The sequence below is a fragment of the Vigna unguiculata genome, chromosome 10, assembly GCF_037176805.1.
Source record: "Vigna unguiculata cultivar grain cowpea cultivar isolate G323 ecotype 2 chromosome 10, ASM3717680v1, whole genome shotgun sequence".
NCBI classification, from domain to species: domain Eukaryota; kingdom Viridiplantae; phylum Streptophyta; class Magnoliopsida; order Fabales; family Fabaceae; genus Vigna; species Vigna unguiculata.
In genome coordinates this window covers 41967052-41979507 of record NC_140801.1, presented here as the reverse complement: position 1 = coordinate 41979507, position 12456 = coordinate 41967052, and the positions used below count along the sequence as shown (strand labels likewise).

At 30.9% G+C, this 12456-nt stretch overlaps 1 protein-coding gene across 2 annotated transcripts; it reads left to right on the top strand.

Annotated features, from left to right (window-relative positions):
- Positions 1–421: 421 nt before the first annotated feature.
- Positions 422–12407, top strand: LOC114166459 (uncharacterized). Of its 2 annotated transcripts, none has more exons than XM_085668286.1 (7): positions 422–840; positions 1090–1374; positions 1570–1635; positions 2490–2543; positions 2806–2910; positions 3919–4000; positions 12174–12407. In XM_085668286.1, exons 1-7 carry the CDS (start codon positions 643–645, stop codon positions 12227–12229), a joined length of 846 nt encoding a protein of 281 aa, XP_085524412.1. In that variant the 5' UTR covers positions 422–642; the 3' UTR covers positions 12230–12407. The 2 variants fall into 2 exon arrangements, with proteins under 2 accessions (XP_085524412.1, XP_085524411.1); XM_085668285.1 differs by lacking the exon at positions 12174–12407 and adding an exon at positions 4089–4493.
- Positions 12408–12456: the final 49 nt, after the last annotated feature.

Sequence of the window (12456 nt, the reverse complement as noted above, 5' to 3'; positions counted from 1 at the left end):
GCATGTTATTAAGTAATACAGTACAACATATTTCCATGTTAATATACATTATTTATATGAATACCATGCTTTGGAACAGAAGTGGACGAATTAATATTACTTTAAGAATTGATTATAATATTAATATTATTAATAGTAAGTATAATTAATGAATAAATTATTCAAAATTTCAAAATACTAAATTAAAATCTCAAATTGAAAATCCAGAAACCCAAATCAAATACCCTTAGTCATATAATTAAAGAATATTTTAAATAATTAAATTTAGTTACGTAAATAATTCAATTTATTTATTTTATTTTATTTATAAATATGTTTTAATATCTTTTTGGATATTTTGATATCTTTTAACATTTTTTATTATTATTATCTTTTATATCTTATATTTTAAAGCCGATAAATATGAAGTTCTACGACACTAAGATTCTACTAAAAGGACCCGAATTACAAACACGTATCTCCATTCTCGCGTTTCTTCTTCTTTACACCTATCCGTGATTTTCTCCGTCGTCGCGTTCTCGCGGTGCCTAGGCGGCCGCCACCGTGCCTCACCTAGCCCTTCCATCTCTGTGCTTCGCCATCGCCCTTGGGTAGCGTTCCATCACCTGGTCTTCCTTCCATTTTTCTTTCGTTTTCAGTAAGATGGGAGAGAGAAAGGTTTTGAACAAATATTACCCACCGGACTTTGATCCCTCCAAGCTTCCTAGAGCAAGAAGGCCTAAGAACCAACAAATCAAGGTTCGCATGATGCTTCCCATGAGTATTCGATGTAATACTTGTGGCAATTACATCTATAAAGGCACCAAGTTCAATTCCAGGAAGGAAGATGTCATTGCCGAGGTTTGATATTTTAAATACAAGTTCCCTAATGTTTTCATTCTTTAGTTTTTTTTTTTTTTGGTACAATTATATGTACATTCAAAAGGAGATTCCGGTGATGTTTATCCTTTTGGATTTTTTATTGGATTCCTTTGATTGTGTGTTGCTGTTTAATAATTTAGTAGGAATCAAAGAGGTTCATATCTGCTTCTTGCCTCATGTGTGATTTAAGCTCAATATGAGGACATTGACATTGGATTTTTTGTGCAGACGTATCTTGGAATTCAAATATTCAGGTTTTATTTTAAATGCACCAAATGCTCAGCTGAAGTTACCATGAAGACGGATCCACAAAATTCAGATTATATTGTTGAATCTGGTGCAACCAGAAATTTTGAACCTTGGCGTGCAGAAGATGAAGAAGCTGATAAAATGAAGCAGAAGAGGGATGCTGAAGAGATGGGAGATGCTATGAAATCATTGGAAAATAGAACCTTAGATTCTAAAAGGGAGATGGACATCCTAGCTGCATTGGATGAGATGAAGTCAATGAAGGTAATCATTGTTGTGACTGAATATATAATGATGAATTAAATTTGAAGCCTCTTCATAAATGATTCAATAGGGATGCATGCATTACAATTGTGGAATGTGCTTCATTTTGCTGTAAAAGAATGACATTTCACACCATTTTTTAATTAATAATTACATTTGTGGTAAGTAATTGCTAACATGACTCTTTCATTCCAGTCTAGGCATGCAACTGTTTCTGTTGATGACATGCTGGAGGCTCTGCAGCGCACAACAGCTGATAAGGTATGAGAAAACTTGTCATTTAATTATTTGCTCTGTAGTTTGTACAAGAAATTTCCTGTTTTTGAAGCAAGAGTTGATTATCATTGTTCACGAAAGGAATATACACAATTTGAAAATTTTAAGCATGGTTTGAAATGTAATTTATTGGTAGCCATCCCTTGATATAATAAAGTATTTGTAAAGGTAGAAAATTTAGGCAGTAAGCTGATTATAAAATGATCACTCTCACCGTAGTCCTCTCCATAGTCCATTTTTTTATTTGTCAGTTATGGTTCTTGAAATGCATAATCATCAAGACAGTCATAAATATCCTTGACTATATGAAATAATAACTGTATATTACTAAATTTCCCTCCATTGAAATACTCAGTATTTTAGTATCCTATTATTTTCTCTTTCACTTGTTAATAACATGTGTAAAATTAAAAAACAAAAATATTATTGCCTCACTATTTTTCTAAAGTGAGATAAAAAATGGAACAAAAATAGTTATGTAAAGTGACAAAAAGAATGAAAGTATATTTGGAGTCTGTCATGAGTTGTGTCATCTTTCTGATTTGATGCTCGCAAAACCAATTTTTTTATTTGCTGTTCGGTATATTCTTGCAATGTTATCACTGCTTTTGGAACCTAAATCCTAGTTCTCTTGCGACAACATTTGTTGCAACGCCAATGGATCCCCTTTAATTGCTTACCTTGAACTTATACTATTGCAAGATAACCCGTCTAAACATTGATTGTCTATTATTTCTAATTCTAATATTTGGCTATGACATAAACATGATACGTAATTTTGAAGCATTCTTTAATTATCACCTTCCTCAATAATTCAAGTTCATTTATAATGATTTCAGGAGAAGAGGCTAGAAGAAGAAGATGAAACAATGATAAAATCAGTTGTCTTCCATGTAAGTATTATATAGAATTGTATATGTTCCGAATGTATTGTGTGTCTAATGCAGACCACATAATATATATTTATACTATTGAATAGAATCAATCATCCTAATTTATGAGATTATATAAAGGTTGATTTCCTAGAAATCTGTAACAAGTGATTATATTCTAACATATTACTATCCTGCAATTCTAGTTCTCCTCCTTCTAGTTACTTTTATTTTCTATTTTTATTAATCCTATATGGTTTTTGCTGTATACTATATTTACCAGAATTCAGGAGGTTATGTCAAAAGAATTCGTGATGAAGATATTGAAGCTGAAGAGCAAATAGATCAGCTTTCACATGGACATGGTGAAACAAGTTATAATATGAAGGTATGTGTGTGCTTGCAGTATTGTATTTTTTTTTGTCTTGTTTTCCGTAGATATTATCATCATCATCATACACCAACTCAATTATGTTTTCATCACACTCTGTTCTTAACTATTGAAATTCAAGACTTAACCTTCAACCTCATATTGCTCTTGAACTATGATTTCTCTCATTTTCAGTAATCACTGTTCTTTCTGAGTCATTTCTCAGTTCACTTTCTCTAGACCAGCTGTCTCTCAGTTTTATTTTACTATTCATTCATAATTTTGTATGACGGGCATTTGTATGACGGGCAGTATCAAATGAAATTTTCTTTTTATGTAAAGCTTTCGATTTTAATAGCAGGGCCGCAAATGACCTGGAGAATGGTAAATGTTGTTGGAAAAAAGAAGCCCTTTTTCTTTATAAGGAAAGAAACAAAAAAATTGTAGCAGTGTCTACAGGATCATAATGGCTGCTTGAATACATTTACTTCTTGGTGTTTTTTAGGCAGTCAGAAAATGAAGTTGCAGTTAAAATACTAGTGAAACACTCCCTTGTGTCTATGTGGGAAAAAAAATGATAATCTAGAATTTGGAATTACATATTTCTAGCTTCTTTGTGGTGTTCTGCTGTTGGTCTTTTTTATCTGAAGGTCATGGGGGTTTCTTAGATTTACAGATAGATATTGGCAGACTTTGTTGCATGTTTCTTGATCTTTGTATTTTTTTTCCTTTTACCATTTAATATTTGTCTCTCTTAAAATAAATTATTGCTCAGAAAAATCAAATTCAAAGGAAGTTTTTTATTTTTATTTTCTTTGAGTGTGGACTTTTTAGACTTGAAATATGGAAGAAATATATTATACGTGTGAAGTTCATAAAATTTTCTGAGAAATTTATAGGTGAAGTTTTTCTAAATTTACAAATTTTATCATCTTTTCCGTATGTGATTTTTTATTCATCAAGCATCAAATCTTGTACAAAACAACTGTTTGAATGTGTGTTCGTGTTGTATGTATATGTGTGCAGAAGCAAAAGATGTCTGAAGATCATCCAAGCAAACTAACTGACTCTCTGACAAAAGCTACTTTGGATGAGTATGGCGAACAAGGTATGTGCTTTTAACGTGTTTATCGACTAGATAGATGCATCGAAATTCACCAATGCAACACTGTTAACCATATGTTGGTTATTTGTAGAAAAATACAATGGTGGGAAACTTAATTCTTTGGTAAGAATTTCTGTCATTCACATCAAGAAATCAGATTTTAAAAGCCATGTAGAACAAAAGGAAGAGAAAGACAATAGAACAAATACTAGTGGACTACAATCTTTGCTTCAAAACTATGGAAGCGACGAAGATTAGACAAACGAAGATTAGGTAATAGAATGACTATCGTGTCACCCAGTTAAATATGGTTAGGATAGGTTAACATAATTTTTATCTTTCTTTCGAAAGCTAAAATGTCATCTTGGTTTAGTCTTTCCATACTCATAGGTTAGGTTTGTATTCTTGATGTACTGACTCTTTAGATGAAGTAACACTTTTACATTAGTAATGCACTGAAATTTTAAAAATAAATAAAATATATTTTTTATACGAATTTATATTTACGAAAATATAATTAAAATTCAATATAGGTATTTTATATTTGTCAAATTGAATAAACAATAGTTTATTACCTTTTAATGAAATGCATTTTCTTTTATAATTGTATCAAACGATATCTAATAACTAAGTCAATCAAAATAAAGAATTAAAATTTAAATGAAGTAACAAATAATAATTTTATATTTTTTTGGACATTTAATTAAATATTCTATTTCGGTAAACAAAAACAAAATAAGTTTTACACAAAAATAATAATAATAAATTAAAAAATCTACATATATATATATATATATATATATATATATATATATATATATATATATATATATATATATAGACACGAGTGTGTTCACGGATGTTGTTTTCGATAGTTATTATATTTTATTTATAAATAAATAAATCTAATAGTCGAATGACTTTAATTATGATTATTTTTAATTTATTAATAAAAAAGAAAATATCAATTCAAATTATAATTGAATGAATTATATAAATATTTTGAAGTTGTTATCGGTATTTACAATTTAAAATGCTCTTCTGCAAGCTTAAATATGAATTTATTGTTAATTACAACTAATCCATAATTATATTTATTATTATATATTTATAATTATATATAAGAGTATTTTTTTATATAATTACTTATTCTTAATTTATCCTTTAAAATTTATTTATATTTTAACTTTTAATTTTTAATTTGTTTAATACATATTTTAGAAATAAAACAAAACATTAATATATATATATATATTTAATTTTTTTTCATATAATATATTAAAAACTAATTAATATTTTAAAATAAATTAAATTAAAAAAATAATTATTTAAATATATATATATATATATATATATATATATATATATATATTCTAGATGTTGAAATTCGATTATGTTATTTTATTTATCTGGTTTCGATATTCGGAACTAAGGATGTCAACGGGGCGGGTAGGGTATAGGTAGTAGTACCCTACATGCTAGATAAATATTCGTCTCGTATCCATATCCATTGGGTATCCGTTATGCGGGTATCTGTCTATTTTTTTCATATCCGCGGGTATCCGCGAATATTTAAAAAAATAAATATTTAATTATAAGTAGTGTTTGGATCAACAAGCTCACTTCCTCTGATTGATTCATGAAAAACAAACAAATAAAAAATCACTAACAATTTATATTGTAGTTTAGTTTTGAATGAAATATTAAAGAAATTACTAACTTCATCAATGTCCACATCTTGCAACATTGTATAAAGTTACATGTTGTCCAATTTTAATCTAAAAGAGTATGAAAACATAATAAGTTCATTAAAAATTTCTAACAATCACTTAGTTAAAATATCTAAGTAAAACTGTTAATTTCATTACCTTCTATATTGGTCCATAACCAGTCTTGGAGACACATCAATGCCTCCATAGTATCTGGAAATAATCTACTCCGATGTGGAGTAAGAATCTGTATACCATTACTTAATGAAGACTCATAATGTTTTTTACTACTATATATATATATACATATATATATATATATATATATATATATATATATATATATATATATGAGATTATTGTGAATTAAAGTTTAGTGGGTACGGATACTATGATACTCGTACATGTCCCGTTAACATGTAGGTATCAAAAATATCCGTATCCACAGATAGCAGATATCTACTTTTAATATTCGTTTCCTAATTATTACGGGTTTTATCCGCGGATACCCGTGAGTTTACATTTTTTTGACATCCTTATTCGAAATCTTCATTTTTAGGGATTCGGGTTAATGAGCGGGTCATAGTGAAAATGGTGTTTTGAAAATTTTTTTAAAATTTGGGGGTGTCGAAAGATTGTTGGAAGTGCATGGAGAAACAGCCTGAAATCAAGTCCAAACCCTTTATTTTTCTCCCATGTTCTGGTTTCTTTTTTTTCAGTTTTTTTTTATCTTCAATATATAATTCTGTTAGTTTATAGTTTAATTCTATTAGTATCTTAACCTTGGTAGGCATCTCAAACGTTGAAAATATGTGCGCTTGTTTGGTTTGTTTTATTTTTATAATTATGGGGTGAAATTTTAATAATAATAATTATATAAGTTTCCTTTTATAATTATATTAAAATCACTTTATACATTTTATGTTAGTTATTTTAAAGACATTTTAATCACTTTAGATGCATTTCTAATTTGTTTATTTTTACTTTTAGATCATTTTAGATGTACTTCTAATTTAGTAATCTTAAATTATTTAAAATTGTTTTATCGGTACTTTTGATAGTGTTATTTTTACTTTTCGACCAATTAGATACATTTCTAATTTGGTTATTTTTATTTTAGACCACTTTATATGCATTTCTAATTTGGTTATTCCTATTTTAATATTCGAGATCACTTTAGATGCACTTCTAGTTTGATTTCCTTAAAATTATTTAAAATTATTTTATTTACACTCTTAAGAAATATTTCATTTATCACTAATATTTTTACCACTTTGGATGCACTTCTAATTCGATTATTTTTATTTTACAACCACTGTGATGCACTTTTAATTTGGTTATTTAAAAATTACGGGAAACCTTTTTTAATTTTTGTGTTACAAAATAAAATATTAAAATTAAAATTTATTATTATTTCTACTCACAAATATTTTCAACAAAAACTATGTAAATTTGATTCTCCATTGTACTCAGAGATACCTAGAAGCGGGGTACCATCCCTGTTGTTAGAGGTATCATATATCTCTTGATTTTAATTCTATTGATGAATATTTTAATTCTATTGATGGAGATATAATATACTTTATTTTATTCTCTTATATTATTATCAAATATTCATGTATTACGATGATGTATTAGGTTTTATTTTTTTCTCTTATATTATGGGATATTATACTCTATATATTGAACAAAAGTTTCCAATAAATCAATATAAAAGCTATATTTTAGTTGTTTTTCATCAAACACATCTTGTGTATATTTTTCCTTCTCATGGCTTATATATATCTAACATGGTATCAAAGCCATTACCTTCTCTTCTCTGATATCTAACATGGTATCAGAGCCATTACTTTCTCTTATCTAATATCTAACATAGTATCAGATGAAAAACGCCTTCTGCCATTACCTTTTATTTGTCATTTCCTTCATGGCGATTTTTACTTCTCCTGACCCTTTATTTCTTCATCTTGGAGAAAACAATCCACTTGTTCTTCTTGTATATCTCTTTCTTGTTGATAACAATTATCAACAATGAAAAAAACAAAATTCTCAAAGTTCTCGGTTTTTTTCTCCAACTTCTTGGCTTTCTCAAGTTCTTAGTTCTCAAGTTCTCAAGTTTTCTCAAGTTCTCGCTTTTCTCAAGTTCTTGCTTTTCTCAAGTTCTGTCTTTTCTTAAGTTATAAGCCATTTCAAGTTCTCGGCTTTCTCAATCTCTTCGCCTTCTCAAGTTCTCAACCTTCTCAAGTTCTTATTGTTCTCAAACCAATCTCTCAAGGTTCTCAGATTCTTCAAGGTTCTCGCGTTCTCAAGGTTCTTGCATTCTCAAGATTCTCTTCATCCGATTGCTTTTCAAAAATTGCTACTTTCAAGTTGGGCCTTCATAAGCTTTATGCCCATCTTGAGAGGAGGTGTTAAAAATATCATATATCTCATGATTTTAATTCTATTGATGGAGATATAATATATTTTATTTTATTCTCTTGTATTATTATCAAAATTTTCATGTATTATGATGATATATTAGGTTTTAATTTTTTCCTTATATTGAACAAAAGTTTCTAATAAATCAATATGAAAGCTATATTTTAGTTGTTTTTCATCAAACACCTGTTATGCATATTTTTTCTTCTCATTACTTATACATATCTAACACCTGTCGAGCTAAATAAATATAAAAATATTTTTATTTTGTCACAATAATAATAGTTTTTTTAAGTAAGATTTTCTTTGAGGGGTGAAATAAAGTTTCTAAGTTAACTAATTTCTTCATTTAGTTAGAGGTAGTCGTTAAAAGGCACTAAATCTTACTGTTATCAAGGACATTATACTTCTATGAAAAAGGTGGCAAGCCTCTTGAGGGTTCGAGAGAGAGAGAGGGTTAGAAGAGACAAAGTTGTGTAGAACTGGTGCAGATAGGTTTCCACAAATGTATATGGTAGAAAAGATGAAGACTTTGTCTGAAGAGAATGATTAGGCCAGTTTTACAAAGATTTTGACATTCATTATCTATGGAATTTGTTCTCTTTCCAAAACTTGATGATTACATAGATTTTGACGCCATTGATGTGTTTTTAACTCTTCGAGTTCAAGGAGAGAATCCTGTGACAATCGTCTTAGCATCTATATATTGTACTCTTAACCATTGTTATGGAAAAGACAAAAAGAAGTTAACATACTTAAACAAATGTAATTCACCTTCTCCCATTACAGATGCTAGATGTAAGACTCGTGAGAATTAATTAATTAAATAATTAATTAATTAATAAAGGCAGGTAGTAGGAGCCTTTATGAGATTAAATATTGTTTGATGTGACGTGGAAAAGTACTAACTTAAATGGTTGAGAGTATTTGGTTGAGTTGAGAGGACTTGGGTTTGAGTCCTATGTATGCATTTTTGTGTTGTTTGATTTTTATTAATTTTTAATAATATGTGTGATCATGTTAAGTGATAACTTAGTTATACAATTATGTGAATTGTCTCATTAAACCATATTCTCGTTTTTTTTTACATTAACCAAGTACTAAGGCCTTTAAAAGGAAAATTTTGAGAGAAGAGGACGGTTTTGAGAGGTTGTTTTCAGAGAGCTTGGTGAGGTACACGAATTCAAGAAAAAATAGAGGGTGAGAGTGAATTACAAGAGGCTAATTGAAGGGGTGATAAGGCAAGCTTTAGTGATCAAAGGAACCTTCCAATTTCAAGGTTTAGCAAGGGGAAATTCTAGGTTAGGGGAGCTGAACCCGAAATTGTATGCTTTTGGTCATATTGCATGAGTGTAATTATTTTTTGTTGGGAATTTCGTGTTGGATATGTGATGAATTTGGGTGGTTTGGTACTATTTCATTGAGGCTCTTACCTAATTGCATGAACATGAATGGTTTCTGCGCTGAGTATGCTACTACTGTGTAAATTTGGGGTTTGGAGGACTATATTGCGTCTAAATCATGCTTGTAATGTTGGAACAATGATGTCTAAATGAATTGGTAAGAATTGGGGTGTCTTTTTGGGTGCGATTGTTGTTGTTGCGTGCGTAAAATAGTGCCAAAGCCTGCAATTCTCCCTCAAGCGAGCCAGACTCGCCTAGGCGAGAGTTGTAAAGATCAATTTCAAGTTCTGCTCAAGCTCCTCGCTCAGGCGGGAGGATCCTAAGCTTGGGTGACAGGTCATCTCGTCTAGGCGAGAGCGCCTCGCCTAAGCGAGAAATCATGAGGGTTTGTGTGGTTCTGCGTTAGTCTCTCGCTCAAGCAGAGAGTTTGGTTTTGAGCGACGAAGTCTCTCGCTCAGGCGAGCCTCACTCGCCTAAGCGAGACATCGTGGTGTGTAGTATGCTTGAATGGATCGTCACTTAGGCATGGTGCGTGGTTTTGGGCGAGGGATGGTCTCGCCCAAGCGAGAAAGAGCTCACTTAGGCGAGACTTCGTGGGCTGCAGCTGTACTAGGGGCTCACTCAGGCTAGTGGTCCTAGCTTAAGCGAGATAGGCTGGACTATTCTAGACAAAGGCTTTTATCCAATGCAACATAGGGTGTTGTAGTGAGTTCAAGGCAAGTGTTACTGCTGTGTTGAATGGGATGAGATGGAATTGTAATATGTGGTCTACTAGGCTTCTAAGATAACTCAACGGTGGGCTTGCTGGTGTTCCTTGGGTTGTGGCCTGAAATGTATCCTTGAGTTGTGGCTTAGGATAGGGGTTAAGCACGTGGCATTCTATGGGTTGTGGCCCAGAATGACTTCCCTTGAGTTGTGGCTCAGGATAGCGGATGAACACGAGGAACTCTTAAGTTGTGGCTCGGGTTGGCGAGTGTTGCCGGTGTGAGTGTGCTGGTTGTGGCCAGTACGGATGGGTCCAGATAGATTACCCTCCTTAGTAGTTGACTAACGAGTTTGGTAGTCTTGGGATGTTACGGACTATGTTCGTATTTGGGAACTCCTCCTGGCATTACGATGTGTGATCCGTAGCATGGTTTCCCGCACATGCTCTATCGGTTGTGACCGATAGGTGTGGCAACAAGACATCTTGAGGTACTCGTTAGAGGATGTAGAACACAGTTAACATGGTTGTGGCCATGTGGAAGGAAATAAATGAGTTTCCTTGGATGTAAATTGACATTACATGGTTGTGGCCATGTGGAAGGAAATTATAAGTCTTCCTTTATGCAAGTTGATCTCAACATGGTTGTGGCCATGGGAAATGAATGGAGGAAATTTCTCGTTGTGTTTATTATATATATATATATATATATATATATATATATATATATATATATATATATATATATATATGATTGATACATATTTATGTGTCATCTTTTTAGCTCGCCCTATCTGCTTGTGTTTGGCGATGATCGTGTACGCGATACACGTGAGCAGAGGATATTGCAGATGGAGCTGGTGAGACTTAGGCTCTGATCGTGGGCTAGCTTGGGAGTTTTTATGATTTGTGTTTTGAAAAGTAAATTGTAAACACTATGGATATTTATTTTGTTTTGCGTTTTATAAATTATGAAATTTTAGACTATTCATAGATTTAATAAAGTTTTAAATTTCCCACATTTTTTGGGAAATGATATTTCATTAAATGCAGTTTAATTATATTTCTTTATTTTATTATTTAAAATCCGTAATATCCTGACGGGATGTTATACTAGATGCTGTTAATTGCCTTTTAGTCGCGTTAAGACAAACAAAATAAAAATCCCCCTAATGAAGTATAGGGAAACCCTAAGTATCAAATCCAAGAAAATGGTGTGTATCAAGCTTAGCTTGCATAATTAAATCTTACGAAAATAAAAGTAAAAGTGCAAATAGAGAAAATAAAAATTAAAAATAAAGAAAAGTGCATAATTAATTAAATTGAAACTAATCTATATGCTTGAATGAAACTAATTAAGAGGTGCAAGTCTAATGCAAAATGCATGATTTGGAACCTAATGGTAATGGTGAAATGACCTTTGAAATAGAATGAGGAACAAAATCTAAGTGCAATAGGAATTCTGATGCATGCACTATGCAAATATGCACAAGTGAGGAATGATTATGGATCATGAATCATGCTAAAACTAAATGCAAAATGAGCTTAACACAAGAACAAGTTGATATGCTTGAATAAGTGGATTCTAGGCTGTCATAGGTGCAAACTGATCACTGAAAGTGGTAAATGGCAGTAGAGTTTTGGAACAACATTCTTAACTATATGAAGAATCAATGCATATTTCACACTAGAAAAATGTTGACACACATGGAAGCATACATGAAACTATATGACTGCAGAACTTTTATACCATGTTTGTAAGTATTTGGCATGATTTATGGACATAGATATGTTTTATACCATGTCTGTAAATATTTGGCATGATTTAAATATATGTATGGATTTTCTTTTGTACACTAGCATACCTTGTGGTGTGTTTTGTGTCTTCTTGTTTGGTTGTCTATTTCTTTTGTAATGATCACTTTTTTTTGTGGAAGTAGATGAAATTGCAAGTTTAGAGCACCTCTGGAGGTTGAGGAGCTATCAGGTAAGGTAGGTAAATGTCTCAAGGAACTTTATTAGTGGTTTATGTATAGGGCTTGTTAGTTTTAGTTGAAGTGTATAAATGATATATTTTTATAATCCCATCTTTTGTAAGACTGTATGAATATATTTTCTACTTTGAATTATCTGTTTTGAACATGATAAAACATCCTATTTTATGAGTTTTAAGATATTATAATTGGGATGTTTAAAAAAAGGTTATCTAATTACTTATCTCAT